At 37.6% G+C, this 26160-nt stretch overlaps 1 protein-coding gene and 1 long non-coding RNA gene across 2 annotated transcripts; both read left to right on the top strand.

The window, feature by feature from the left end:
* Positions 1-609: 609 nt before the first annotated feature.
* Positions 610-4042, top strand: LOC111986363 (F-box/kelch-repeat protein At3g61590). The gene is made up of 2 exons (XM_024017988.2): positions 610-811; positions 2329-4042. Exon 2 carries the CDS (start codon positions 2350-2352, stop codon positions 3664-3666), a length of 1317 nt encoding a protein of 438 aa, XP_023873756.2. The 5' UTR covers positions 610-811; positions 2329-2349; the 3' UTR covers positions 3667-4042.
* A 17396-nt stretch (positions 4043-21438) lies between these two features.
* On the top strand, positions 21439-22955 carry LOC136063896 (uncharacterized). Its single transcript, XR_010625545.1, has 3 exons — positions 21439-22250; positions 22353-22449; positions 22571-22955. It is a non-coding gene; the product is annotated as an uncharacterized LOC136063896 (long non-coding RNA).
* Positions 22956-26160: the final 3205 nt, after the last annotated feature.

Here is a 26160-nt window from a genome sequence, read left to right as displayed (position 1 = left end):
TTGATCAAGCAATTACCTTACATCAACAAGCTTTATAGGTTTAACTCATTTTCTTTTGAACCTATGTTTTAAGTAAACAAAAAATTGGTTAAGAGTTGTGGCTTCGTGATGCCGTTTGATTGAATTCGATAAATCTAGATATAAATCTACCCTCTCAATTGTAATAAAATAGAAGAAGATCAAAATTACACTATTGATCTTTGAAGTTTAGAGTTATTTTCATTTTAATTTTTTTAGTTTGAGAATCTTTATTTTGGTCTGCCAAGTTTAATTTTGTTTTCAAAATGGTCTTTACGTCATCTCCGTGACTAATCTTGCAGTTGAGAGAGAGAGATAGAGAGAGAGAGAGAGAGGACTAAATTACACTTTTTTTCTCTTTATTTTTTAAATTTTGGTCCTTAAGTTTGAGATTTTTCATTTTGATCCACAAAGTTTTATTTTATTTTCTAAATTATATTTTTGTCCATCACAATGATTCATTTGGCAATTAAGTACCAATAAAAGGACATCGTTTCTATCTCTTGACTATAAGTGCACATACTTCATTCCTAAAGGACTAAAACTCAACATAGTCTAATTCTAAAAGTCAAACCCTCTTACCCATACCATATTCCACACGCAACCACCTTCTGTATGTCACTTTCTCTGAGCATTCACCTCTTAATCCACACACGTGAGTCATGACACAACCTCCAATCCCACAAGCATTTACACCTCCATTTTGCCGTCTAGATACAGAGAAGGCGTTTGCAAAACACAGGACTCTGCTGGGGGAAGGCAACACGAAGCCTCACTTTTTCTTAATCTTAAGGTAACTTCTTGATGGGTCTCTTTTGCTAAACATAGGGAAGTCTTCTGCTTAGGCTTTGCAGAGCTTTAAATTCGCTTCTTCTTTTTTTTTTTCCCAATTTCATGTCTCTTGTCATATGCTATTACTATTTACTATTTGGTTTCTTCGTTTTTATAATTAGGATTAAATCTCTTGGTTAGTAGTGTAATATCTCCCAAGTACACATGAACACTTTCAGACGATTTCCTGGGAAAAATGTAACTGATAACTTTCTATATGTGACATTTTAGATTCTAGACAAGAAATAAGGGTCATTAAAAGGAGAAATTATACATTTCTCTTCTGGTCATACTTGTCCAACATTCCGCTAAAAAAAAAATTTAAATTACTGAGTTAGTAATCGCTTTCTAATTAGTTTCTGTTTAAAAAAAATTTCTAACTTAACAATTTTAAATAAGTGAGGATTTTTTAATGAAATGATAGACCACGTTATTTGTCTATCATGAGGATCTTATAATTTCTCTGTTAAAAGGCTTATTTGGTGGGATTTAGGAATGACAAATTGGACTTTTCCATTCAGTTGATCATAGTGCAAAACATTCTGTTTATCTGGAGCAAGTTTTGAAATCCAAAAGGCAACTTATTTGGATAGCATGCAATGACCATGTAAAAAGTTAAAAGGGTAAAAAAATAGAAGGTTAAAAAAAAGCCTAAAAAAAAATACACCATCAACTTTTACACCTCACATGAAAATGGTGGTAATTGTATGGTGCATCAGTCCAAGGACAACATTCAAAATCAACATTTATATATTCTCCCTCAACTATTTAAGCTCGGAATGCACTATCACAAAAGACAAAAGAGTTTTAAGAGCTCTAAAGCTCTTCTTGGAAGGGGAAAAATTGTGTTTGGTAGGTAGCTTCACTAAAAATAGTTTTTAAGGCCATTACTCTTTTATGGTCTTTTAGGAAAGCTTGAAATTTGGAAAATTTAGGGGAAGGTATACTCTACGATTCATTGTTCACGCTTTATAAATCAAGAATTTAAAAATACTATTCACTATAATTTGTTAAACTATTAATACACTAAAAAGATTTTCAGTTAAAACTCTACATAGCAAAAACTTTACTTCTGTTTAATTTCCGTTATACAAATTTCTTTAGCTTGGTGAATGTTAGAAGGATAAAGTTTTCTTCCAATCCTTTATTGTACTATGGATGATCGCATGATAGTTATATAATTGGTTGGAGAAACTTTCCTTCAAACTGATTTCGAAGATAATTTTGTCAATGTGGAAATTAAATATCTTGATGGAATTTGGAGTGACAAATTCAATCTACAAATTACACCAAAATAGATGTTACTGTCACACCCTCTAAAATACTACATTATGCACTGGCACCACTATGCCAACCAAGAATTTATGCGATCTATGTTCTTATATATTGTCATCTTCCAATATATCTGGACTTTAGTATTTTAGTTTAGTGAGTCCTCATCAGTCTTACAGTGATTACATTGAACTCATTGTGTCTCAGGTCTTCTTTCTTAATTTGATTATGGAGCGGAAAACACTCTGGTTTGATAACATAGTTGTTGATATTAAAGGGGAAGCTGGAATTTTGGCTTCATATTCAGAGCTCAGTGGTGAAGATGTTGAAGAAAACAATTTTATTTCCATTGATACATTCCTCCCTAACGATCTATTTGAACGAATTCTAGCTTTTCTTCCCATAGCAAGCATTTTCAGAGCAGGTGCTGTGTGTAAAAGGTGGAATTCTATTGTGCATTCTCGGAGGTTTTCAAAGAACCTCTCAAGCATCTTATCTCGAAAACCTTGGTACTTTATGTTCACAAGCGGCAGCCCTAACTCGTATAAGCCCATTAGGAATGCTGATGGCTATGACCTCATTGGGTTTGCCTATGACCCCATGGTTCAGAAATGGTACAGGTTTGAGCTACCCTGTCATGGAACATCTATTTGTTTTATTTCTTCATCGTGTGGCTTAGTATGCTTCATGGACAATGACACTAGAAGTCGGCTATATGTTTGCAATCCAATTCCTAAAATTTTGGAGAAATTTGAGATTCCTAGATATTTGATATTTTCTGACTATAATGCTCTTGCAATATCAGTGGATAGGTCATCACAAAGTTATACTATAGCAATGGTAATGTCTAAGAGAGCCCCACATGATTTTGGTCAATGGATTCTCTCAATCCATATCTATTGTTCCAAAGCAAAGATGTGGGTATCACCTGTGACAGAAACTTTGATGGGGTGTAGAGGGGGAGACGATTGTGTGATCTGTGATGGGGTTTTATATTTCCTTATTTACATTATCACAGAATTGGACTTGACTGGAAAACCTGATGGTTTGCTCGCTTATAATCTTTCTAGTCAATCTTTCTGTTGTGTGCTAATCAATAGGTTAATCCCAGTACCTTGCCCTCTTACATGTGGCCGGCTAATGAACCTTAAGAACAAGCTTGTCCTGGTTGGAGGAATTGGAGAACAAGATCAGCCTAGCATTATTAAGGGGATTGGCGTTTGGGTTCTTAATGGGAGGGATTGGGAAGAGTTTGCACTCATGCCTTCTATGTACTTTCAAGGACTGGGGAATTTTGATAAGGTCTTTGCAAGCAGTGGTTTTGATGATCTTATATACATACAGAGTTATGAGGCTCCATCTCTTCTTATGTTTGACATGAAAATGAAGAAATGGAAATGGTCAAAAAAGTGTCCTGTTTCAAAGCGGTTGCCCCTTCAATGTTTCACTGGTTTTTGCTTTGAGCCAAGGCTTGAACTTTTACCCTTAGGGATGGCAACTGGGCAGGTTTTTTGTGGGGACCCTGGCCCCCACTGCTGCCCCTAACTTGTTACGAGTTTATGGTGTTTGATAGGAGGAAGTATTTCATGGAGTCACTGCATGGATCTGTGACAGGCTCTTGTATCTTTAATTACTTTGCTGCTCAACCTCTTGATGACTTTTAAGGCCCTTTTTGTATTTGTAGAAATATTGCAAGCACGAAATGCAGTTTGAGTCTGGAGTATTGATGTTGTGCAGCAATTGCAGTTCTTTCGACATCTTAGATGTACTGATAGAATGCATTTTTGGGAAATAAGTTCCTCTTATTGCTGCATGTGTTGCTTTTCAACTTTGACGAGCTTGTTCCTTTTGGAGAATATGTAATTAGATATGTGATTGTTGGGCTAAATAATTAATCAAACTATGAGCAACCTTATTCCGAGTGTTGATGTATTGAGGTTTCGAAATTGATCCATCTGCATTTTTAGTATAGGAGACCATTTGGCATTGGTTGTTTTGGTTGCATTGTGTTGAACCACTGTGCTCTGTAATTTCTTGTTAGATACTCATCCATTATTGCACTCGGCTCTTTTTTGCTTCCCCCTCAAACCGTAAGGATCTCCAATTCATTTCCCAGCTGGTATTCAACCACTTTCCATGCCCATAATAACAAATCCTTGTTATAGAGGTATTTCCTGGAATCTGATTGAGCAAAATTTCCAATCCTCTCTTGCTTTGTCCACCTCTGAAGTGTAATGAATGATTGTTTCTTTAGCTTGTTCGCATCCCTAACATACATTTTTTTATGTTCCCTCACACAAGATTGATTGTGAACTATTATAGCTTGCAAAAGATTTCATAAACAAAGAATGTGAATAAAAAAACTTAAGAAGGAAAAAGTTCAAAACTACATGCAAAAGATGAATACCAAAAATTTATGTGGTTTGGTCTTCAATGTGGACGGCCACACGGAAAAAGCTTCATTAAGAAATTACAGAGATTGTAATGGTGACATTAAAGCATGTCCCTAAATACATTCAAAAAACTCTCTTACAAAAAAAATTAACAAAATTAGCTTTGCATTGTGGCTTGAATTCTCTTGAAAAATAGTTAATAAGGTTCGATATTCTGACAAATTGGCTAAGGAACTCTCCATACAAGAAAAAGGAGACCAATAAATTCGACAATGTGACATTCAAAATACCACTCATATTCGACCAAAGTGTAGGTTTTAGTAGCTCAATTGATCAAGCCTTGGGTTTGAATCTCATTTACACTAAAAATTAATTAATTTTTTCATTTGATGATAAAAAACGATGATCATGAAGCATATCCTATGAGTTTAAAGTATATCATATTTTGCCAAAAAAATAAAATTGTTTAGAGTAAGTTGATAATGTGCCACTCAACAAACTACGGGATTTAATCTCATATCTAAATCCCATATCATGTAAGACGCTTATAGACCACTTAAATTCAAGCCAAGTTAACATTTGCAATATAAACCTCCTTTTTACTATTTTTTTTTATAAAATTTATAATTAAGTTAATACTGATTGTTCCAAAAGTTTAATTTAAAAAAAATTAATTGTAAATTGTAAATTTAATCATTTTTTTAATTAAAAAAATCATTTAATCTTTTTTTATTTAAAAAAAAAATCATTTAATCTAAGTTATCTAACACAACACAAGTCACACGAAAACATTCTATAATATAACCTTCCTTCCATCTACATTAATTTTAGAAGGCAGAGTTGCCTAACATAGCCTTGATTTTGCCCGTCCATATAAGTTTATTAAGGGGCATAGTGCTCTCCTTCTGAAAATAAAAAAAATAAATAAAAAAAAAAAAAAAGGGGCTCTTGACAGTGCTTTCTTTTTACTGAAATTAATAACAACAATTTAAATCTCATAAAAGGGGGGAAAAAGAGTAATACTATGGATACAAACTATTTTACAACAATTTTATAAATTATTAATATAGACAATTTTTATTGATTCTTATTTGGGTCTACTATTAAAAAAAAAAAAAAAAAAGGTGGGGGGATTAAAAAGTAGAAAATAGGGTCTAGTAAATGGAGCACAACTCAAGTTATATTCCTAATCAAAAGCTCATATTAATTATCACCTTTACCTAAGAAAAAGGGAGCAACTTTAAGCTGATTGACCATATAGATTGGATTGATTTGCTTATGATTTGAGCAGATTAAGCTTTTCTAGTTTCTAATAATGACTAAGCTAAAAATAAAATTTAGAAAGATTCACATTTCTCAAAAAATGCAATTTGCTTAACTACTCCCCCTTCGATATTATAGATACAATAGAATTTTAACTTATGACATTATCTTCATAATTATTGTTATTTATCATCAACTAAAAACATCAATTAATTTTTAGTATAAGTGGGAGTCTATCCTCAAATCTCTTATTCTATATCAATAAATTTTATCAGTTGAGCTAACTTGAACTTACCATATAGACTATAGCTTTGAATGATTAGCTTATGATTTGAGCATATTAAGCTTTTCTAATTTCTAATAATGGCTAACCTAAAAAGAAATGTTAGAGAGACCAGGCTGGTCACATTTCTCAAAAAATGTAATTTGCTAAACTTTCCCTCCTTTAAGTTTTTTATTTATTAATTGCAACATATGATAATTTTTTTTTTTTTTTTTTTTTACCAAGACACCAATTGATTTTTAGTATAAGAGGGTTAGAATCCTATTAAGACATGGTTTGAATTTTAGATCTCTTGTTCGATGACAAAAAAATTTACCAATTGAATTAACTAAATCTCACCTCAAATTATAGATCAATGAAGATGGAAAACTAACTGCATAAGATATGAAGATAGAATTATACAGGATAATTATTATGAGGGTAAAAGGCCAAAGCAATTGGATATGGTGTGTGTGTATATTGAAGCAATATAAACTAATGTTGACATTTGCAAAAGTGACAATTTATTTATAATTTTACAAATATTTTTACAAGAGATAATAATATGCGATTAATAAATGAAAAGGTGCTGATAAGTGATAGTAAATTAGTAATGGATCTCGCTCTTCTTATTCTCTTTTTTTTTTTTAATATAAAAAAGTGAGGAAAATTGTGAAATATACTATGAATACATTTAAGCATATAAATTTTTTCACAACTCATTTTAAAATTTAAAGTGATATTAATTCTGAGATGCAAACCCCACTAGCAGTTTCCCCCTTTAATTTTTCATAATATGTACTATGCTCCAAATGGAAAATTGTCCAGACCCGCACTTAATTGGCTTTAAGTGGGATATTGCAATTATTGAATACTTAATTAATTAAGGCAAATTAAGGAAAAAAAAATTAATTAAGGCAAATTACATTCCTTTATTTTGTTGTTATTTTTTTCTAGCCCTTATCATTGGCTTAAGATAATTGTGGAAAGTTACAATCCACCAATTTATTTTATATTATTGGTTTTTTATTATTTTTGTTTAAGCCGTGCATTTTGCCATAACACAATATAAAAAATTATCACAATACAGTTCCACTATTTTTTTTTTTTTTTTTTTTTTTTTTTTTTTACCAAGACACCAATTGATTTTTAGTATAAGAGGGTTAGAATCCTATTAAGACATGGTTTGAATTTTAGATCTCTTGTTCGATGACAAAAAAATTTACCAATTGAATTAACTAAATCTCACCTCAAATTATAGATCAATGAAGATGGAAAACTAACTGCATAAGATATGAAGATAGAATTATACAGGATAATTATTATGAGGGTAAAAGGCCAAAGCAATTGGATATGGTGTGTGTGTATATTGAAGCAATATAAACTAATGTTGACATTTGCAAAAGTGACAATTTATTTATAATTTTACAAATATTTTTACAAGAGATAATAATATGCGATTAATAAATGAAAAGGTGCTGATAAGTGATAGTAAATTAGTAATGGATCTCGCTCTTCTTATTCTCTTTTTTTTTTTTAATATAAAAAAGTGAGGAAAATTGTGAAATATACTATGAATACATTTAAGCATATAAATTTTTTCACAACTCATTTTAAAATTTAAAGTGATATTAATTCTGAGATGCAAACCCCACTAGCAGTTTCCCCCTTTAATTTTTCATAATATGTACTATGCTCCAAATGGAAAATTGTCCAGACCCGCACTTAATTGGCTTTAAGTGGGATATTGCAATTATTGAATACTTAATTAATTAAGGCAAATTAAGGAAAAAAAAATTAATTAAGGCAAATTACATTCCTTTATTTTGTTGTTATTTTTTTCTAGCCCTTATCATTGGCTTAAGATAATTGTGGAAAGTTACAATCCACCAATTTATTTTATATTATTGGTTTTTTATTATTTTTGTTTAAGCCGTGCATTTTGCCATAACACAATATAAAAAATTATCACAATACAGTTCCACTATTTTTTTTTTTTGGGTTGAGGAATACTATGAACTTTATTCAATTTAAACAACTGGAATTACATCAATGTGAAGAGCTTTTTCAAGGGAAAAAAAAAAGGATATTCTTCAACCCAATTAGAAAAATTGTTAATGCCTAATTATATTAAGCTAATAAGTGAGCAGGTCTATTACCACGCCTGCTTATATGAAATATTTCAACTCGGTGAAATTTATGCGTAAAGAACATTATACCACAGATAACCAGAGCAAAGAATCACCCTCAATGACAAATTCTTGGATCCCCATCTCCCCAGCAAATTGTAGACCAACTTCAAAGGCCCTAGCCTCTATCTCGCTAGTACCCAAAGGGGCCTTAATTTTTCAGCTCAAAGCAGAAACCAACTATCCCTTCTCATCTCGTATAATTGCCCCCACACCTGCTTCCATTTGTGTAAAAAAAATTCACAGCATAGTTCCCCTATTATTGCTTTTTTTAACATGAAAAATAATGGAATTGTGTTGTGGCAAATTTTTTTTTTTTTTGGGTATATTGTGTTATGAAAAAATGTATAATTTAAATAAGAATTGTAGGGACTCCATTTTAGAAAAGTTCCCCAACAATACATTTTTAAAGAGTGGATCGAAGGTTTAGGCCCTAACAAACTAACAATAGAATCCCCATCACTTCCTTAACAACGGAATACAAATCACTTCCTTCTCACTGAAGGGGAGTGAACCCAGTTTACAACTAACGTTAGCTCCTCGGCACCTGTCCGAGGAGGCCCCTCTCCCTGAAACCAACACTACCTCTAAGTTCCTCCCAAAAAGTCCCTCTTTAATTCCTTTGTTCCCCTTCTTATATCCTGCTTCTCTCCCTTATCTTCTCCTTCCTTCTGTTGATCATCCATTGGCCTCCGCTCTGACACTCTGTCCCATCAGAGGTCTTATCCCCACTCAAGTGGCTCACCATGATCGATGTTGCCCTGCCAAGAGGTTACATCCCCATTAATGCGGCCAGGGGGGTTAGGTGAGCGCATTCAATGCGGAGGTGACTGCTCACCTAAGGCTTGCTCCTTCGCCGCGCTCCTGTCGCCGACGCGTGACACTGGGTTCTCTCCTCCTCGGATATTAAGGATTCCTTTGATGGGGTGGTCCTCGTGTTTTTCTGAGGTCTCGGATGCCCGAGGACATGGTCATCCTCGGATATTCTCATCGGAGGTTGGTCTTCGCACTTTCATCCTCGGACCCATCTAGCATCCTCGGCGTGGGCCATTTGGGCCTGGTTTGGAGTGGGCCAAGGCTACCCGATTTTCTGGCCCCATAATAGCCCCTCAAAATCTTGCTGCACGCATCCTCGAGCGGGGAGAAGGATTTTGACATCCTCGGCCTTGCCCCCCGTCAGCACTGGGGTCCATTCATCTGCCCAAGGCACGTCGCTGACGTTTCGGAGCGCATAACGTGCCCGTCATTAAATTCAGGCGGCTTTGTGCTCCCTACGTCTAATGGGGCGTTATCAATCCAACAGTGGAGGTTTGTCTCACATTTATGGGCGGGAAAACCCGCATGGCTCTTCGATTTGGGGTATAAATACCCATACGAACCGCTTCTCCCTGTTCCTCATTTGTAATCAAGAATTCTCGTGCGTCTTTCTTGAGTTCAGCCACACTCTCACTTACATCTCCAGCACAAAAAGCCTGTCCGAGGGGCTCCTCCTTTTTCCAGTAAATCGCTCTATCCCTTTCTGAGCTCTCTCTCCTTACCCTTTCCTTTCCTTCACCTGTTCTTTCTTAGTTCCTTTAGGTGTCAACTGGGATGGGTAGGTTTAAGAAATACGTCGATACTGAGGAGGCGATGGAGAAATTCATCGTCGACTACAGAATTCCCGGCAATGTAGGTCTAAGATATTCTGAGGACGGGGATTGGCGCCTACACAGAGAGGAGGGCGAGGTGGTAATTCCTATTGTCGCCTTCCTTGAAGGGGGGATGACGATCCCCATGGGGCTGGTGATGAGGGACTACCTCACGCACTTCCGGTTAGCCCTTACCCAGTGTGGGATAAACGTCTTTAGGATTTTGGGCTGTGTGGACGCTCTAAATGAGAAGATGGGGCTAAGGTTGACCCACCATGACGTGAACTGCTGCTACAACCTTCTGCTACTTAAGGGCAAGTCTTATTACCTGAAGACGAGGGACGACAGGGTGCGGCTCATTCAGTGCCTCCCTGAGTCCAGCAAGGGGCTCAACGAGGATTTCCTCATCGTGTCAGGGGGTGGCACGACAGCCTTCACTGCCCAACAACAGAGGGAATACCAGGTGGGGCAGTAGGAAATATGAGGGGTTTCAAGTTCTCGTCTTTTTTCTTCCTTTTTTTTTTTACTAAAGCGGTGGTGCTTTCCGTTTGCAGACCCGCACGCTTTTGAGCGTCACTTCCATTTGGTCAACCGGGAAGATTTGCAGAAGGTGCTGAGGGCGTCAGTTTATATAAACGAGGACGACAATCAAGTTAGGGTTGCCCACATAATCTTGGGGTATAAACCTGCCCATAAATCATTCCTAGTTCCAAAGCACGTCATCCTAGCCAACGATCCTTGGCGTCAGAGGATTACTATGACCGAGGATGGATTTCAGTTCCCCGAGGGGCCCTCCGAACCAGAAGTTGTCGTTGTAGCCGTCCCTTCTACTTCACAAGCATTCGCCGAGGCTGCTGAGGAGGACACAGAACGGGAGGAGGACGTGTTCGACGTTTTTGCCCAGCTTGATCAGTCCGAGGACCCTCCCGGGGACTTGGGCGATCCTAATTTGACTGAAGCAGACCTCCTTGCTTCAGAAACCCCTCCTCCGCCAACAATGGGTTACAAGAGGAAACCCACCACCAACTTGTTGGACCTGATTGAGGGCCAGCTGGGGAAGTCTCAACAGAAGCTTCCCCCTCCTCCTCCGAAGACTAGGTCGACTTCCGCTCAGCGGAAACTCCCTCCACCTCCTTCCCAGACGAGCCCGCCCTCCGGGTCAGGGCCTGCCGACCCCAAGAAGATGAAGGATAAAGGCAAAAGGCCTGTGGAGGAAAAGACGGTGTCCTCGCAGGAGGAGGACGATACACTGCGGCCGTCCAAGCAGCTTAAAATAGGTGACAAGAGTCAGGGCAGGCAGGTCGTCGACACCACCCCATCCGAGGCTCAGGCCTGGCTCCCAGCTCTGATGCTCCATGGGGAGCCCTTGAGGGATAACGCCTCCCTCAGGGACTTCAATGAGGGCGAAGGAGCGCGCGTGGCCGATGCGCTGGAGAGGAGCCTGCTGCTCCCGGCGGACATGGCTGAGCTTAACTCTTTGACGAGCGAGCAGGTCTTCCTCAGCCTTAAGCGATATATAGGGATGGTAAGGGCTATAATTTCGACTCCTCTCCCATTCTTTTCCTTTTCCCCCTTTTTCTTTTGTTGGGCTGATAGAGCATTGGTTATTCTGGCAGGCTGTTAAGGTCATCTATAGGTTGGAGGGGGTGGCAAACGACCAGAGGAAGGCCCTCAACCAGGAGCGTGATTGGCGCTTTCAGGCTACCCGGGCTCTGAAGAACTCCGAGGCTGACCTCGCGAAGGCCCAAGAGGACTTGAAGGCGATGACTAGGGCTCGGGACAGTGCAAAGTCTGGTCTTGCGGGTGCCTAAGACCAGGCCAAGGAGCAGACAAAGCGCTTAGGCGAGGCGGAGGAGCAGCTGCAGATCGCGAGGGATCTGATCGCTGATCTGCTGGCTAAGGTGACGACGGCCGAGGGGGCCCAGAGGGAGGCAGAATGGGCCAGAGACCAGGCTCAACGGGCCAAAGACCAGGCGGATTATGGTAGGGAGATGGCCCGGACTGCCAAGGAGGAGGCTGAGACTGCAGCCTACGCTGATGGGGTGGCTGCGGTAGAGGCCCTCTATAAAGCTCAAGTTCCGGGGGTATGCAGGGGATACTGCTCCTAGGTCTGGGTTGAGGCCCTCAAACAAGCTGGGGTGGAGGCCACTTCTGACCTGTGGAAGGCGGAGAGCGTGTATTACCCCCCCGCTATCCGCGAAGAGGTGCCCCAAGAAATTGTTGAGGAGGTGGGGGCTGCTGAGCTAAAGGAGCATCCGAGTGAGAAGGTGCCCCAAGAGATAGTGGAGGTCCCTTCCGAGGCTCAAATTCCTACCACCGAGGAGGCAGCCGTCCTCGCCGTGTCCTCGCAGGGCGTCCCCTTAGGCCAGGGCTCAAAGGACCCAGAGGTTGCCCTTATCCAGCTTGAGCAGAAGGAGTAGATTCCCTGGCGCCTTGGCTCGTCCTGCTTTTGCCGCTGGCTTGACCCTTGTCCATGCCTTTATGTCATTTTTTTCCATTTTGCTATTCTTCTCTCTTCTATTTTTATGTAAGGGGACTCTTGCCACACGACCTCTATGGACACTTTGTTGTAATGGGAGTTTAATTTCCCTCTCCATTTATTTCAATTGCTTATTTGTTTACACGCTGCCTGCTTTCCCTTTTTTCTTGTGATTTGCATGATTTTAGCTTGAATCACACATCGGCCAATTGTGCCAGTAATAATGATAAGGGAGAGAATGTATGCATGGGTAGCCCTCTTACGTCTCAAGGATTAGGTGGGGCTTGATCCTTTCCTAACTTGGGATATTTTGTAGTTGGTCTCCCCGTAGGCCTGAGTCCGAGGACCATGCAATGCTCTGGTTCTGTCTAATGCTTCCGTTCTTCTGTAAGTATCTAGTTTCCCCATAGGTTTAAGTCTGAGGACCATGCAATACCTTGGATCTGTCTAGTACTCAAGTACAGTTGTGATTGGTTTCCCCATAGGCTTGAGTCCGAGGACCATGCAATGCCTTGGTACTATCTAACACTTTCATTCTTCTGTAAGTATCTAGTTTTCCCATAGGTTTGAGTCTGAGGACCATGCAATACCTTGGTTCTGTCTAGTACCCAGGTATAGTTGAGTGATTAGTTTCCCCATAGGCTTGAGGCCGAGGACTATGCAATGCCTTGGTTCTGTCTAACACTTCCCTTCTTCTGTAAGTACCTAGTTTCCCCATAGGTTTGAGTCCGAGGACCATGCAATACCTTGGTTCTGTCTAGTACCCAGGTATAGTTGAGTGATTAGTTTCCCCATAGGCTTGAGTCCAAGGACCATGCAATGCCCTGGTTCTGTCTAACACTTTCATTCTTCTGTAAGTATCTAGTTTCCCCATAGGTTTGAGTCCGAGGACCATGCAATACCTTGGTTCTGTCTAGTACCCAGGTACAGTTGAGTGATTAGTTTCCCCATAGGCTTGAGTCCGAAGACCATGTAATGCCTTGGTTCTGTCTAACACTCTCATTCTTCTGTGAGTAGGAGTTTGTCCTTGGGTCAGACTGTTAACTCCACAAAGCTTCGGGTAGGGGTGATTCGGACTATGATTTTACGCGTGGCGTTGACCTCGCCTTCAATTCAAGTCCCCATCTTTTTCACTTACGAGGCATCCCCTGGCCGCTCGCACTTCGTGCTTGATGTTTCGGTGCGCGAGATGCGCCTTCATTAATGTCCTCGTGAATTGACAAAAATCCAGCGGTCTACGGTTCCCTTGGGATTTGGTAGCTTCGTGATTAGCACTGCTGATAATTCTCCTTTCGAATTCTGTCCGGGTTAATTCCCACTAGTCTTCACCCCCTATATAGGGCTTTCCGGGGGGAAGGTTTCTCCACACTCCATGAACTTCCCACGCAACTAGAAACTCGTTCCTCCGACTCCCCAAGCCCCTTCAATAACCCCGCCAGGATTGTGACCGGAGTTGGTAGGCATGGGGTGGCTTTGGGTAGGTGTGAGGACACTCGGGCCAAGAGCCGTTGTAGCCGCAGCCCCCACTGGGCTTCCGGCGCGGCAGAGTCTAGGCGTAACAGTGGTAATGCCTTGTACGGTGGCCAGGAGGGACGTCCTTGAAGTACTTAACGCTCCTTCCCAGGAAGCACCCCTGCCGGAGGAGACGCGCGAACTCATGTCATGGCTGGTGCCCGAGTGTTGCCGTCTCCAATGGCCGACGCTCGTGAGGATTGGAGAGAATCAAGGGAATATCATGGGGGGGATTCCCGGAGCACCTGCGTCTGCTCCTCTCTTTGTTCAAGCTTCGCAGAACCGGACAAGGAGTTGTTGGTGGCCTTGAAGCAGGCCAGCCTCAGCCCCCTTTCCCCTAGCTAGTTTTAGAATAGGTCTACCTGGGCCTCTGTTTGTAGAATTAGCTTGTAAAAATAGTTGTAAAACACGCCTGCCTGAGCCTCTGTTTGTATTTTGTACTTTTCTGTTTAATAAAATAATATCAAGTTTCCTTTTTTTTCTGTTGAATCTTCTACTTTGAATCTTTTACTTTTCTGCAAGGTTTGCTTGTTGTTGTTGTTGTTTTTTTTTTTTTTTTTTTTTTGATGCGTCGCCTCCAACCTTCCTTAGAATGACTACTTAGGAACAATCGCCCGTTGCGCCTGCTAGTGCATTAATCCTCCCCACAGACGGCGCCAATTATAGGGACTCCGTTTTAGAAAAGTTTCCCAACAATACATTTTTAGAGAGTGGATCGAAAGTTTAGGCCCTAACAGACTAACAACGGAATCCCCATCACTTCCTTAACAACGGAATACAAATCACTTCCTTCTCACTAAAGGGGAGTGAACCCAGTTTACAACTAACGTTAGCTCCTCGGCCCCTGTCCGAGGAGGCCCCTCTCCCTGAAACCAACACTACCTCTAAGTTTCTCCCAAAAAGTCCCTCTTTAATTCCTTTATTCCCCTTCTTATATCCTGCTTCTCTCCCTTATCTTCTCCTTCCTTCTGTTGATCATCCATTGGCCTCCGCTCTAACACTCTGTCCCATCAGAGGTCTTATCCCCACTCAAGTGGCTCACCATGATCGATGTTGCCCTGCCAAGGGGTTACATCCCCATTAATGTGGCCAGGGGGGTTAGGTGAGCGCATTCAATGCGGAAGTGACTGCTCACCTAAGGCTTGCTCCTTCGCCGCGCTCCTATCACCGACGCGTGGCACTAGGTTCTCTCCTTCTCGGATATTAAGAATTCCTTTGATGGGGTGGTCCTCGTGTTTTTCCGAGGTCTCGAATGCTCGAGGACATGGTCATCCTCGGATATTCTCATCGGAGGTTGGTCTTCGCACTTTCATCCTCGGACCCATCTAGCATCCTCGACGTGGGCCATTTATGCCTGGTTTGGAGTGGGCCAAGGCTACCCGATTTTCTGGCCCCACAAGAATAATGATATAAAAAATAAAATAAAATAAAAAAACCCAATAATAGAAGAAGTGGAATTATATTGTTGAAATGATAAGAGCTAGAAAATATAAAATTGAAATAATAAAATGATGTCCCTCAAAAAAGAAAAAGAAAAAAAAAAAGAAACAATAAAATAATGGATTGTAATTTTCCAGAATTGTATTCAATGGTTGCAATATTCTCTTAACTATAACAAAGTAACAAGGATATTAAGGTTAATTGATTGTGAGTTTACTACCGCATACCCTTAGTACAATAGTCACTCTACAAGTATAAATGTTTATGAGATGTAGGGGTAAGGGTCGGGGTTTAAATCTTCAGGAAGGATCTTCACACACATATACACTTAGATTAGGCTAGAGTAGAATTTCTATCTTATAAAAAACATAAAAAATATAGTGGGTCTACTTTTTTTTTTTTGGTTAAACAGAAGAAAAATATTAACAAAGAGAATAAAGGTATATTATGATAATTTGGGGGAGAAATTGTTACCCTTTAAACTAAAGGAGAACTTTGCAATTATCTATACTTAAAAAGCATTTCCAGCGGACCTTTCAAATTTTCACCCAAATTTGAAGGGAAAAAAAAAAGGGATCTTTTCTATCTTGTTTAACCACTTTCCAACATACCTTAACTATTTTCTATTTTTCCTCCATTTTATTAAAATTAAAATTTTATTTTTATTTTTTTAAAGTTTTAGTCACAATTTTCTATTTCTTTGTTGCTTTCTCCTCCTTTTTGAGAGAGAGAGAGAGAGAGAGAGAGAGAGAGAGAGAGAGAGAGAGAGAGAGAGAGAGATGAGAGAGGAGAGAGATTACATTGGCCCTCGCTCCATTGCCCTTGTAGACATCCTCAACCCTCTATTGCATTGTCCTCATTCACTTGCCACCGTGTTTGCCTCCCTCCACTACTACTCTCATCATTAAAGCCACACATGGGCGACTCCACTTGAAGCTTATATATATATATATATATATATATATAATTTTGTTTTACTCCCTAAAATAAAAATTTGAATACCTTGACTCTGAATTTTTTTAAACCCCTATTGAAACTTGAAATAAGATTGAATATGACCATCTTCATAATATCATGGATTTTTATACTAAAAATAAAAAATTTAAAAAAAAATTTAAAAAAAATCCCCAATATGAGCATTCATATCAAGGGTCCGTTTGAATACCGTTTATTTTGCTGAATACTAAAAACACTGTAGCAAAATAATTTTTAAATGTATGAATAGTACCATGAGACCCATTTTTAATGAAAGTTTGTGTGAAAAAATAGATTTGTGGGTCCCGTGAACAGTGCACAAGACCCACTAGAAGTGCCGAAACACACTTTTCCCAAAAAAAAAAAACGCAGACGTTGGAAACGCATGAAACGCAGTATCCAAACGCTACTTAAAAGTGCTAAAATTTTAGTTTTTATCAACTCAAAAAACTACTTTATTTATTTTAATATCTCACTTTATAATACACCTAAAATCAAATATTTTATTCTTTTACTACTTCATTTAAATATTCTTTCTCTTACCACCCAACTCTCTCTCTCTCTCAAATAACTTTTTTTTTTTTTTTTAAATTTCCATCTAGTTACAATAAACTGCCAAAGATGGCAGTTCTCTGGCAGTTAATTGTAGCTAAGTGTTAAAAAATTATTAGTTTAGCACATTTAATGTAGTGAGTTTTTTAGTGTTTTGGGTGATAACATAGCATTTTAGCACTTTTGATATGAATGCTCTTAAACAACAATAAAGAAAAAGCTCAACAATAAAGTTAGAACCCCATTATATATATATATATATATTAATTGAAATAAATCAATCATATAGGAGATTAGTGGATAAATAAATACTTGGGTATGTATATTAAAAGAGGTGTAACTTGTAGGATGATAATGAAGATATCATGTAATAATTTCAAAATATGAAACCTCATAAAAGGCAATTGTAAAATTTCATGTATTTGGGGGGGTTTTTTTTTTTTTTGATGTCTATATATTCAAGTTAGGGGAGGACCTAGGATTTCAAGCTAGGAGGGGCAAAGTATAAGAAGAAAAAAAAAATTCAAATAAGTATCCATATAGTATTAACAAACTATCAACCAAGACCAATACACTAAATCATTGTTACTTAATACATTAATATGCAATCATCTACCAACAAAGGCAAAAAAAAAAAAAAAACACACAAAATAATATTGTTTCTTAAGAGTATCAACTGTTGCAAAAAAATTTATTTTCACAAATCAAAACTTACTTTTGCTACTTTAATATAGTATTTGAAATGTCTCGTACAACAATGTTTTTGGTATTTGGTGTTCAAAATACTAAATATTTAGTATTTAGAACACTTAATGCTAGTAATTTAATACTGGGTTAACTGAGATTTTTTATTTTAAAATTTTGTTTTTGGTAAGTTTTTGAGTTAGATAATTGCTAGTTGGATTAGGTTAATTAAAAGGGAAGGGGTCTAAGTTTGGAAGAGTGAGGCTAGAAAAAAAAAAAAATAACCATTAAAAAAAATTCTTTTTTTTTTATTTGGGCCAGGGGGGCCCAATTATTTTTTTTTTACTTTTTTTTTTTCTTTGGGCCAGGGAGACCAGGCCCCTTTGGCCCTCTTTAGGTCCGTCCCTCATTCTTTCTTTTGTTTTTTTGTTTTTTTGTTTTTTTCTTTTTTTTTCTTTTTTTTTTTCAACATCTCTTTTATTTTAGATTTTGTATAATTTATATTTTTTTATTGACTCATCCAAAAAATAATCCTGGACCGTCACAAGAGCCACATACAGACTTTTAGGATAAGCAGAGGAGAAAGATGTTTGATAGGTACGTGGAGAGATTAGTGACTGAATATTTTATTCGGCTAAACATTTTTACAAATCTACAGTGACTATCCACTCCAAGATATTCACCGTAGATATTTCTCTAGAACAGAGAAACAAACACTAGGAAAAAAAAAATGTATTAACACAAAAGCGTAGCATAAATTCTTCCAAAAAAAAAAACCATGATAACTTTTAAAATATCATGAGGAAATTATACTACACATAATCATGTTAGTGATAGATGAAAAAATGATGTTAATGATGAATCTAAATGAGATCGACCAAAGTTTACCAACTCATTTAATGAAAATATTATAAATATTTTTTATAATAGTTATATTCATAATATTTTCATAATAAATCATAAATAATATATTGTAACTTACTATCATTTATACTTAATATTAAAATTATTTTTTCTTATCAGTAATAACCAGTACCACATAAATTTTATTGTAAAATTATTCTAAAATAATTAACCTCCTACAATTTCTTGTGAAATGACGGTTGCAAAATTACTGTAATTCTTTCTTTTTCTTTTATTTTATTTTTATTTTTTGGGTTGTTGCACATTGCTGTTCTAGCACTGAGGTGGAAGGGGCCTAGTTATTATAGTAATTGGCAGAAGAACTCCAACACAGCACGGAAAGTTATGGCAAAAGAACACAAGCTGTTTAACTGCCAAGAGGGCTAGGCTAGTACTAGTAGTAACCTAAAACCAAATGCTGTACCTAGGGGTGTCCAGCGGGTTAAAGACCCGACAAACCCGCCGGATCCAACTGACTTGAGGCCCAGCAGGTGGACTCGAAGTCCATGGTGGGTCGGTTTCGGGTCCCTCTCTAATAAAACCTGAATAATCGGTTCGGGTGGCGGGTTAATGGGTTAAAAACCCATAGAACCCGACCCGACTGATGACTTAAGATTAAAATATATATATATATATATATATATATGTGTGTGTGTGTGTTGGTAATTGCAGAACACGTGAAGTCTAGAGAGTGTACTGACTGATTGGACTAAAGTTGAGTTTGTTTACTACTACACTTCAAATCAGATGGTAATTTTTCATCACTTCCCTATGCCCATGGTCATCAATCATGGTTTAGGTTTTAAGACTCTACTCGGTTACACCTCAAATCAAAATCAAAATCAAAATCAGATTTTCCCTACTCCTTTCCCTACTCGGCTACACTTTAAGACTCTCAAGTCTCAACCCTCATCTCTCTCTCTCTTATAAATGGGTCTTCTCTAAGTTCTTACCTTTCTCTCAGCTCTCTAGTCTCTCTAGTGATTTCTCTCTTTTTTATTTTGAAACCAACCAAGTCTTTTACTCCTTTACATCAAAGATTCAAAATCTTTCTAGTTTTTCACTCCACCGGGTTGCTAGTTGCTGTTGCCGCCGCCTCACAACCCACTTGACGCCGCCATCTTCACTCCACGGGTCTTCTCAGTCTTGGCTTCCTAGTCTTAATCAAGTAAAAAAAAAATTCCCTTTTCATCCCTCTTTTTCTGTATTTTGTGATTGTGTATTTGTGATATGGGTTTATCATTTTGTTCAAATGATTTATTTTTTGATATGTAATAAGAATGATATGAAAAGCAACTTAAGGGATCTTGTTCAAATGATTTAAAACTTAAAGATTAGGGATCAAAACTGAACAATAGATTGGATTCAAAGATGAAACCCTAATTTTTTTTTTTTCTAATTTGATTTGTTGGTCTAAGACTTGATTTATCTCTTTTTAAAGATGGAACCCCTAATTTGAGTGTGTTTGTTTGTGTTATCATTTTTCGAAGACTTGAGTTATCACTTTCCTGAGTGTGCTTTGTGTTTATTTTCATGTTTACTCTTTACAGACAGACATTATAGTTAGTTTGATTCATTATTTTAGTGTGCTCTGAGTGTGATTTGTATCTGTCCTGTTTTATTCCTTGTTTTGTTTTGTTTTTGTTTTTTGTTTGTTGTTTGTTTGTTTTTTTTTTTTTTTTTTTTTTTTTTTTTTTTTTTTTTTTTATGATCAATATACTTGTATCTTCATTGTAAAAGAAGAATATGAACCCCTATTTTAAAAAGATAAAATCCAAACACATTTTTATTTTCTTATTGCCTGTTTTATTCCTTGTTTTGTTTTTTTTCTATGATTAATGTACTTGTATTTTCTTAGGATTAGTTTTTTTTTTGGTTGTTTGCTAATGCATAATTTTGATGTCTTTAGGTTATGGAACCCTTTAGTGATGCACCCCCTTTCCAAACAACACCTATTGCCCAAGCTGAATCTGTTGCCCAAGCTATACCCCCTTCCTAAACAACACCTACTGCCCAAGCTATACCTACTGCCACTCCAACTAATGCTGAGGTTCCACTTCCACCTATAGGTAAAGGCAAAGTGTGTAGTAATAGGAAAAGTCTATTGCTTGGGACTACATTGAAAAAATAGATATTAATGAGGGTCATTTTTAAGGCTGTTTGCAATTACTGTCAAAAAACTTATCTAGCTGATAGTAAGCGACATGGTACTGCTAATTTATTGAATCATACTCCAGTTTGTGTTAAGAACCCTAATAGAGATACACTTAAAGGGCAACAAACCTTAGCGTTTGAACCCAAAATGGATGGAGAGGAAGGGTTTCAGCTTGTGCCAACAGCCTTTACTTTTGAGGCTTCTAGAAAGGCAATTGTTGAAATGGTTATAATAGATGAGTTGCCTTTTAGGTTTGTTGAAGGGTATGGGTTTCAAAGATATTCAACAACCTTACAACCTAAGTTGCGAATTAGGGATATCCCATCTCATCAAACTGTGACTAGGGATGTGATTGGCATTTATGGTGTTGAGAGAGAGAACTAAGGGGGGCCTCGAAGGGTTGTGAGGTGTGTCTTACTACGGACACATGGACTAGTATTCAAAATCTGTGTTATATGTCCCTTACAGGTCATTTTATTGATGATGATTGGAAGTTGCATAAGAGAATTTTGAATTTTGTCAAGTTGAAGACTATAAGGGGGAGACTATAGGTAGAAAGATTGAGATATATTTGCGTGAGTGGGGTATTAATGGCATATTCATTTTAACAGTGGACAATGCTAGCTCAAATGGTGCCACCATAATAATGCAAACCTCAATCGACATACTTTGAGACCCAACAAAAATATTGGAATACTTGCCCAAGAAAACTAAAATTCAGATTTTTTTTAATAGAAATCCTAACCCAACGTTTCTAATCGAAACGCGAACCAAAGTATAATGTACANTACTTTATGAACAAGGAAAATTGTGGTGGTTTGGGGTCTCCTAGTGGGTTTGATTTTCAAAATTGTAGGACATTTGTGGGTTTCTTGAAACTTTTTTACAATGCAACAAAGAAGTTCTCCAGACTTTGTATGTTACTTCAAATACCTTCTTTGATGAGATATTTGTGATTCAAGAGAATATTGCTCATTAATTAAATCTCAAAATCATCTCTTGAAAAACATGGCAACTAAAATGGAAGCTACATTTGAAAAGTATTGGGGGAAAGGGGATAAAATTAATCATCTTTTGTATGTGACTGTGGTTCTTGATCCAAGAAAGAAAATGAGGTTTTTGAAGTTTTCTTTTTCTGAAATTTATGGGGATGAAGTGGCTGATGAGATGGTTGATTTAGTGAGGAAGACCATGGATAGGTTGTATGATTATTAATCTTGTGTTGATTCACCAAATGTGGTAGCACCAAGTGGGAGTGAGAGGATACACATAGAAGGTGATACAATTGGTTGTACCGATCCATATGCGATGGTTAATTCTCGACATGAGCGTTTCTTATAGGCTGAGAAGTCTATAGGGTGTAGCAATGAGTTTGAAAAATATTTGGCTGAAAATTGTGAGAGTAAAAGGGATATAAAATTTGAGATTTTGGGGTGGTGGAAAGCCAATTTAGACAGGTACCAAGTGCTGTCCAAAGTGGCCAAAGATGTGCTGGCTATACCTGTTTCTACGGTTGCTTTTGAATCGGTATTTAGTACCGTAGAGCGCATACTTGATCCATTTCGAAGTTCACTCTCCTCTCATGGTTCAAAATCTTATGTGTGCTCAAAATTGGTTGAAGTTCCATGTCCCAATTTCTTTTCGCAAATCAAAGGACAAGATGGAGGCCTTGGAGGATGAATTTCATGACTTAGGTAATACGTTTAACTTCCAAACTTTTTGTCTATTAAGTGTTATTAAATGTTTCATATACTTGAGCAAAATTTAATCTATTGCCTTAATTTTTTCTTTTCTAGTTTTGAATCAGACAACAATAGTAGCAAGTTCTAGTTCTTGCTCAAGCAAAGGTGGTACTTGTACCACAGTTAGTATTGATGAATGATCACTGACTGGGTATGTTTTTGCCCTTGTAATTTTTGTTGATATTGGTTACTTCCCTTTCGGTCATTTTGTAGCTTTTGTTCTTTGTCTTTATATGTATTATTGATAAATATTTTTTCCCCTTGTATTGTAGGAGGAAGGAAGGTCGCATTTTGTATAGGAGGCAGTTTTTTGGATATATTTTGGAAACTTTTTTGGATTGATGTATAGCTTTTATAACTATACATGAACTCTTGCTTTTAGGAAGGAAAATTTAGCATCTATTTAGGCTTTCCTTTCTATAAGTTATGGACTTGTTTACTATAGATAATAGAGTAGTTCTTCACTGCTTTAGGAAAGCTATTTTTTGGAAATACTTATAGTATTTCATAATTGTAACTAATTATATATACTGCTAGGAATATTACCTACTGCCTTGGTGGTTTACAACCTTACAGACTTGTGCGTAACTACCTTTTCTGCTGCCTCTATGGCTTACTATATATATATATATATATAATTATGAAGATGTTCTAGTATTTGTAGCAATGCTTGCTGTGTGGTTCTGGAAATTTACTTGATGCATGGAATGGTTGGCAGGTTTAATATGTGTTCAGATTGACTTTTATATGCTCGAGTTGCCTAAGCCTAGTGTCCAGGTCCATAGGCTTAGGCAATTTTGAAAATATTTGTTACTTGCATTGTGTGGATGATTAACAAGTGGTAAAAAAAATGGTATTTTGTGCGTTTTTATTTGATTGATATTTGCTCAGGTTTTACATGCTATCGATGTTTAACAGATGGTAAAAAATGGTATTTTGTGTGTTTTTATTTATTTGCTATTGTGCCTAGGTTTTTTTTGTGTATTTTTTTGTTCCCGAATGTCAATACGTGGGTATTGGGAAGTATAAATTTGGACTGATATTACTTCAAGCAGATTTTGAAGGCCCAATTTAAAGGGTACTGGCCTACTAGGAAATATTAATTTGCATAGATATTGTTTCAAGCAGAGCTTGAAGGCCCATTTTAAAAGAAATGAAGTAAAAAAGAGGCCCAATCTGATATGAAAAGATTCAAAAACTTTTAAATCCTTGTAATTTAGAAAGCCCAATAATTTTGGCCAAAAAGGCGCAAAAAAATTAAATCCATGAAAATCTGCAAAGTTGGCCTAATCTATGGTCCAAACTCGCCAAACTGTTGAATCCGACCCGCCCTAACTAGGGCTGTCCACGGGTCGGGCCGGGTTGGGTTTGTGCCAAACCTGGACTCAACCTGACCTTATCGGGTGGGAAATATTTTGACCCGCAACCGACTCGAATAACATTTCAGATCAATCGGGTCGGGTCGTATCGATTTTTGTGTGAGAATTAGTCGGTTTCGTGTTTTCCAATATCGCCGGATTTTGGCCGAAATTTGGCTGGATCTTGTCAGAGCTAGCCGAATCTAACAAGATTTGGCCGATAACTCGCTGGATCTATGGGAATATGGTTGAGGCTTGGCCGAGTTAGAGTTTGGCTTACCGGAGTTTGGTCGAGTTTGAGTAGATCTGGGCTAGCTTCGCCGGATTTAAGCACATCTGAGTGAGGATTTGAGTAGATCTGAGAAAAGGAAGGCCAAACGTGGGCAAATCGGAGCTGAGAAGTGCCATATCGTCGCTGGATTTCGGCCATCTTTGAGGTTTTGTCGGGTGGGTCGGGTAGCTTGGATTTTTGAGCACAAAACCCGCCAGTTGACCCGTCGGAGTTAGGTTCTGAAGGTTGGGAACCGTCACCGACTTGTCGGAGGTGTCAATCCCGTTGTGACGGGTCGGTTCTGGTCGAGTTGGTCGGTTTCAGTGTTTTCGGTTTGCCTGGACAGTCCTAGCCCTAATCTATGACCCGAATCGATGGGTTTGACTCGTATGTTTGGTTGAGTGCAGGTCAATTTTCCAGTGACCTGACCCAATCGGGTCAAGTGCGGGTCAGGCTTGAACCCGGGCCGACTTGACCTGTGGACAGCCCTAATGAAAGGTTAGGATTTTAAGAATTTTGTGTGGTAGAGTACTCTAAGAAATCTAAAAGATCTTGATCCATTGGGCATGACCCATGCATTTGAGCACACAAGCAAATCCAGACGAAATAAGATTTCAGTAGTAAATTGTAATTTTTAGGCCTCAAAATTATTGTCCACATATAAACTTTGAAAATCAAAAAGGTTGAAAAAATTTAACTAACATTGCCCTTTTAATTTTTTTTTTCTTTTTTTTTTTCAACATCTCTTTTATTTTAGATTTTGTATAATTTATATTTTTTTATTGACTCATCCAAAAAATAATCCTGGACCGTCACAAGAGCCACATACAGACTTTTAGGATAAGCAGAGGAGAAAGATGTTTGATAGGTACGTGGAGAGATTAGTGACTGAATATTTTATTCGGCTAAACATTTTTCCAAATCTACAGTGACTATCCACTCCAAGATATTCACCGTAGATATTTCTCTAGAACAGAGAAACAAACACTAGGAAAAAAAAATGTATTAACACAAAAGCGTAGCATAAATTCTTCCAAAAAAAAAACCATGATAACTTTTAAAATATCATGAGGAAATTATACTACACATAATTATGTTAGTGATAGATGAAAAAATGATGTTAATGATGAATCTAAATGAGATCGACCAAAGTTTACCAACTCATTTAATGAAAATATTATAAATATTTTTTATAATAGTTATATTCATAATATTTTCATAATAAATCATAAATAATATATTGTAACTTACTATCATTTATACTTAATATGAAAATTATTTTTTCTTATCAGTAATAACCAGTACCACATAAATTTTATTGTAAAATTATTCTAAAATAATTAACCTCCTACAATTTCTTGTGAAATGACAGTTGCAAAATTACTGTAATTCTTTCTTTTTCTTTTATTTTATTTTTATTTTTATTTTTTGGGTTGTTGCACATTGCTGTCCTAGCACTGAGGTGGAAGGGGCCTAGTTATTATAGTAATTGGCAGAAGAACTCCAACACGGCACGGAAAGTTATGGCAAAAGAACACAAGTTGTTTAACTGCCAAGAGGGCTAGGCTAGTACTAGTAGTAACCTAAAACCAAATGCTGTACCTAGGGGTGTCCAGCGGGTTAAAGACCTGACAAACCCGCCGGATCCGACTGACTTGAGGCCCAGCAGGTGGACTCAAAGTCCATGGTGGGTCGGTTTCGGGTCCCATAGAACCCGACCCGACTGATGACTTAAGATTAAAATATATATATATATATATGTGTGTGTGTGTGTGTTGGTAATTGCAGAACACGTGAAGTCTAGAGAGTGTACTGACTGATTGGACTAAAGTTGAGATTGTTTACTACTACACTTCAAATCAGATGGTAATTTTTCATCACTTCCCTATGCCCATGGTCATCAATCATGGTTTAGGTTTTAAGACTCTACTCGGTTACACCTCAAATCAAAATCAAAATCAAAATCAGATTTTCCCTACTCCTTTCCCTACTCGGCTACACTTTAAGACTCTCAAGTCTCAACCCTCATCTCTCTCTCTCTTATAAATGGGTCTTCTCTAAGTTCTTACCTTTCTCTCAGCTCTCTAGTCTCTCTAGTGATTTCTCTCTTTTTTATTTTGAAACCAACCAAGTCTTTTACTCCTTTACATCAAAGATTCAAAATCTTTCTAGTTTTTTCACTCCACCGGGTTGCTAGTTGCTGTTGCCGCCGCCTCACAACCCACTTGACGCC

The sequence above is a fragment of the Quercus suber genome, unplaced genomic scaffold (assembly GCF_002906115.3).
Source record: "Quercus suber isolate HL8 unplaced genomic scaffold, Cork oak 2.0 scaffold_591, whole genome shotgun sequence".
In the NCBI taxonomy this organism is placed as follows: Eukaryota; Viridiplantae; Streptophyta; class Magnoliopsida; order Fagales; family Fagaceae; genus Quercus; species Quercus suber.
This window is presented reverse-complemented; position numbering and strand designations above follow the sequence as displayed.

Excerpts from the sequence above, each read along its gene's own strand:
- LOC111986363 (XM_024017988.2), top strand. The coding sequence starts at position 2,350 with ATGGAGCGGAAAACACTCTGGTTTGATAACATAGTTGTTGATATTAAA.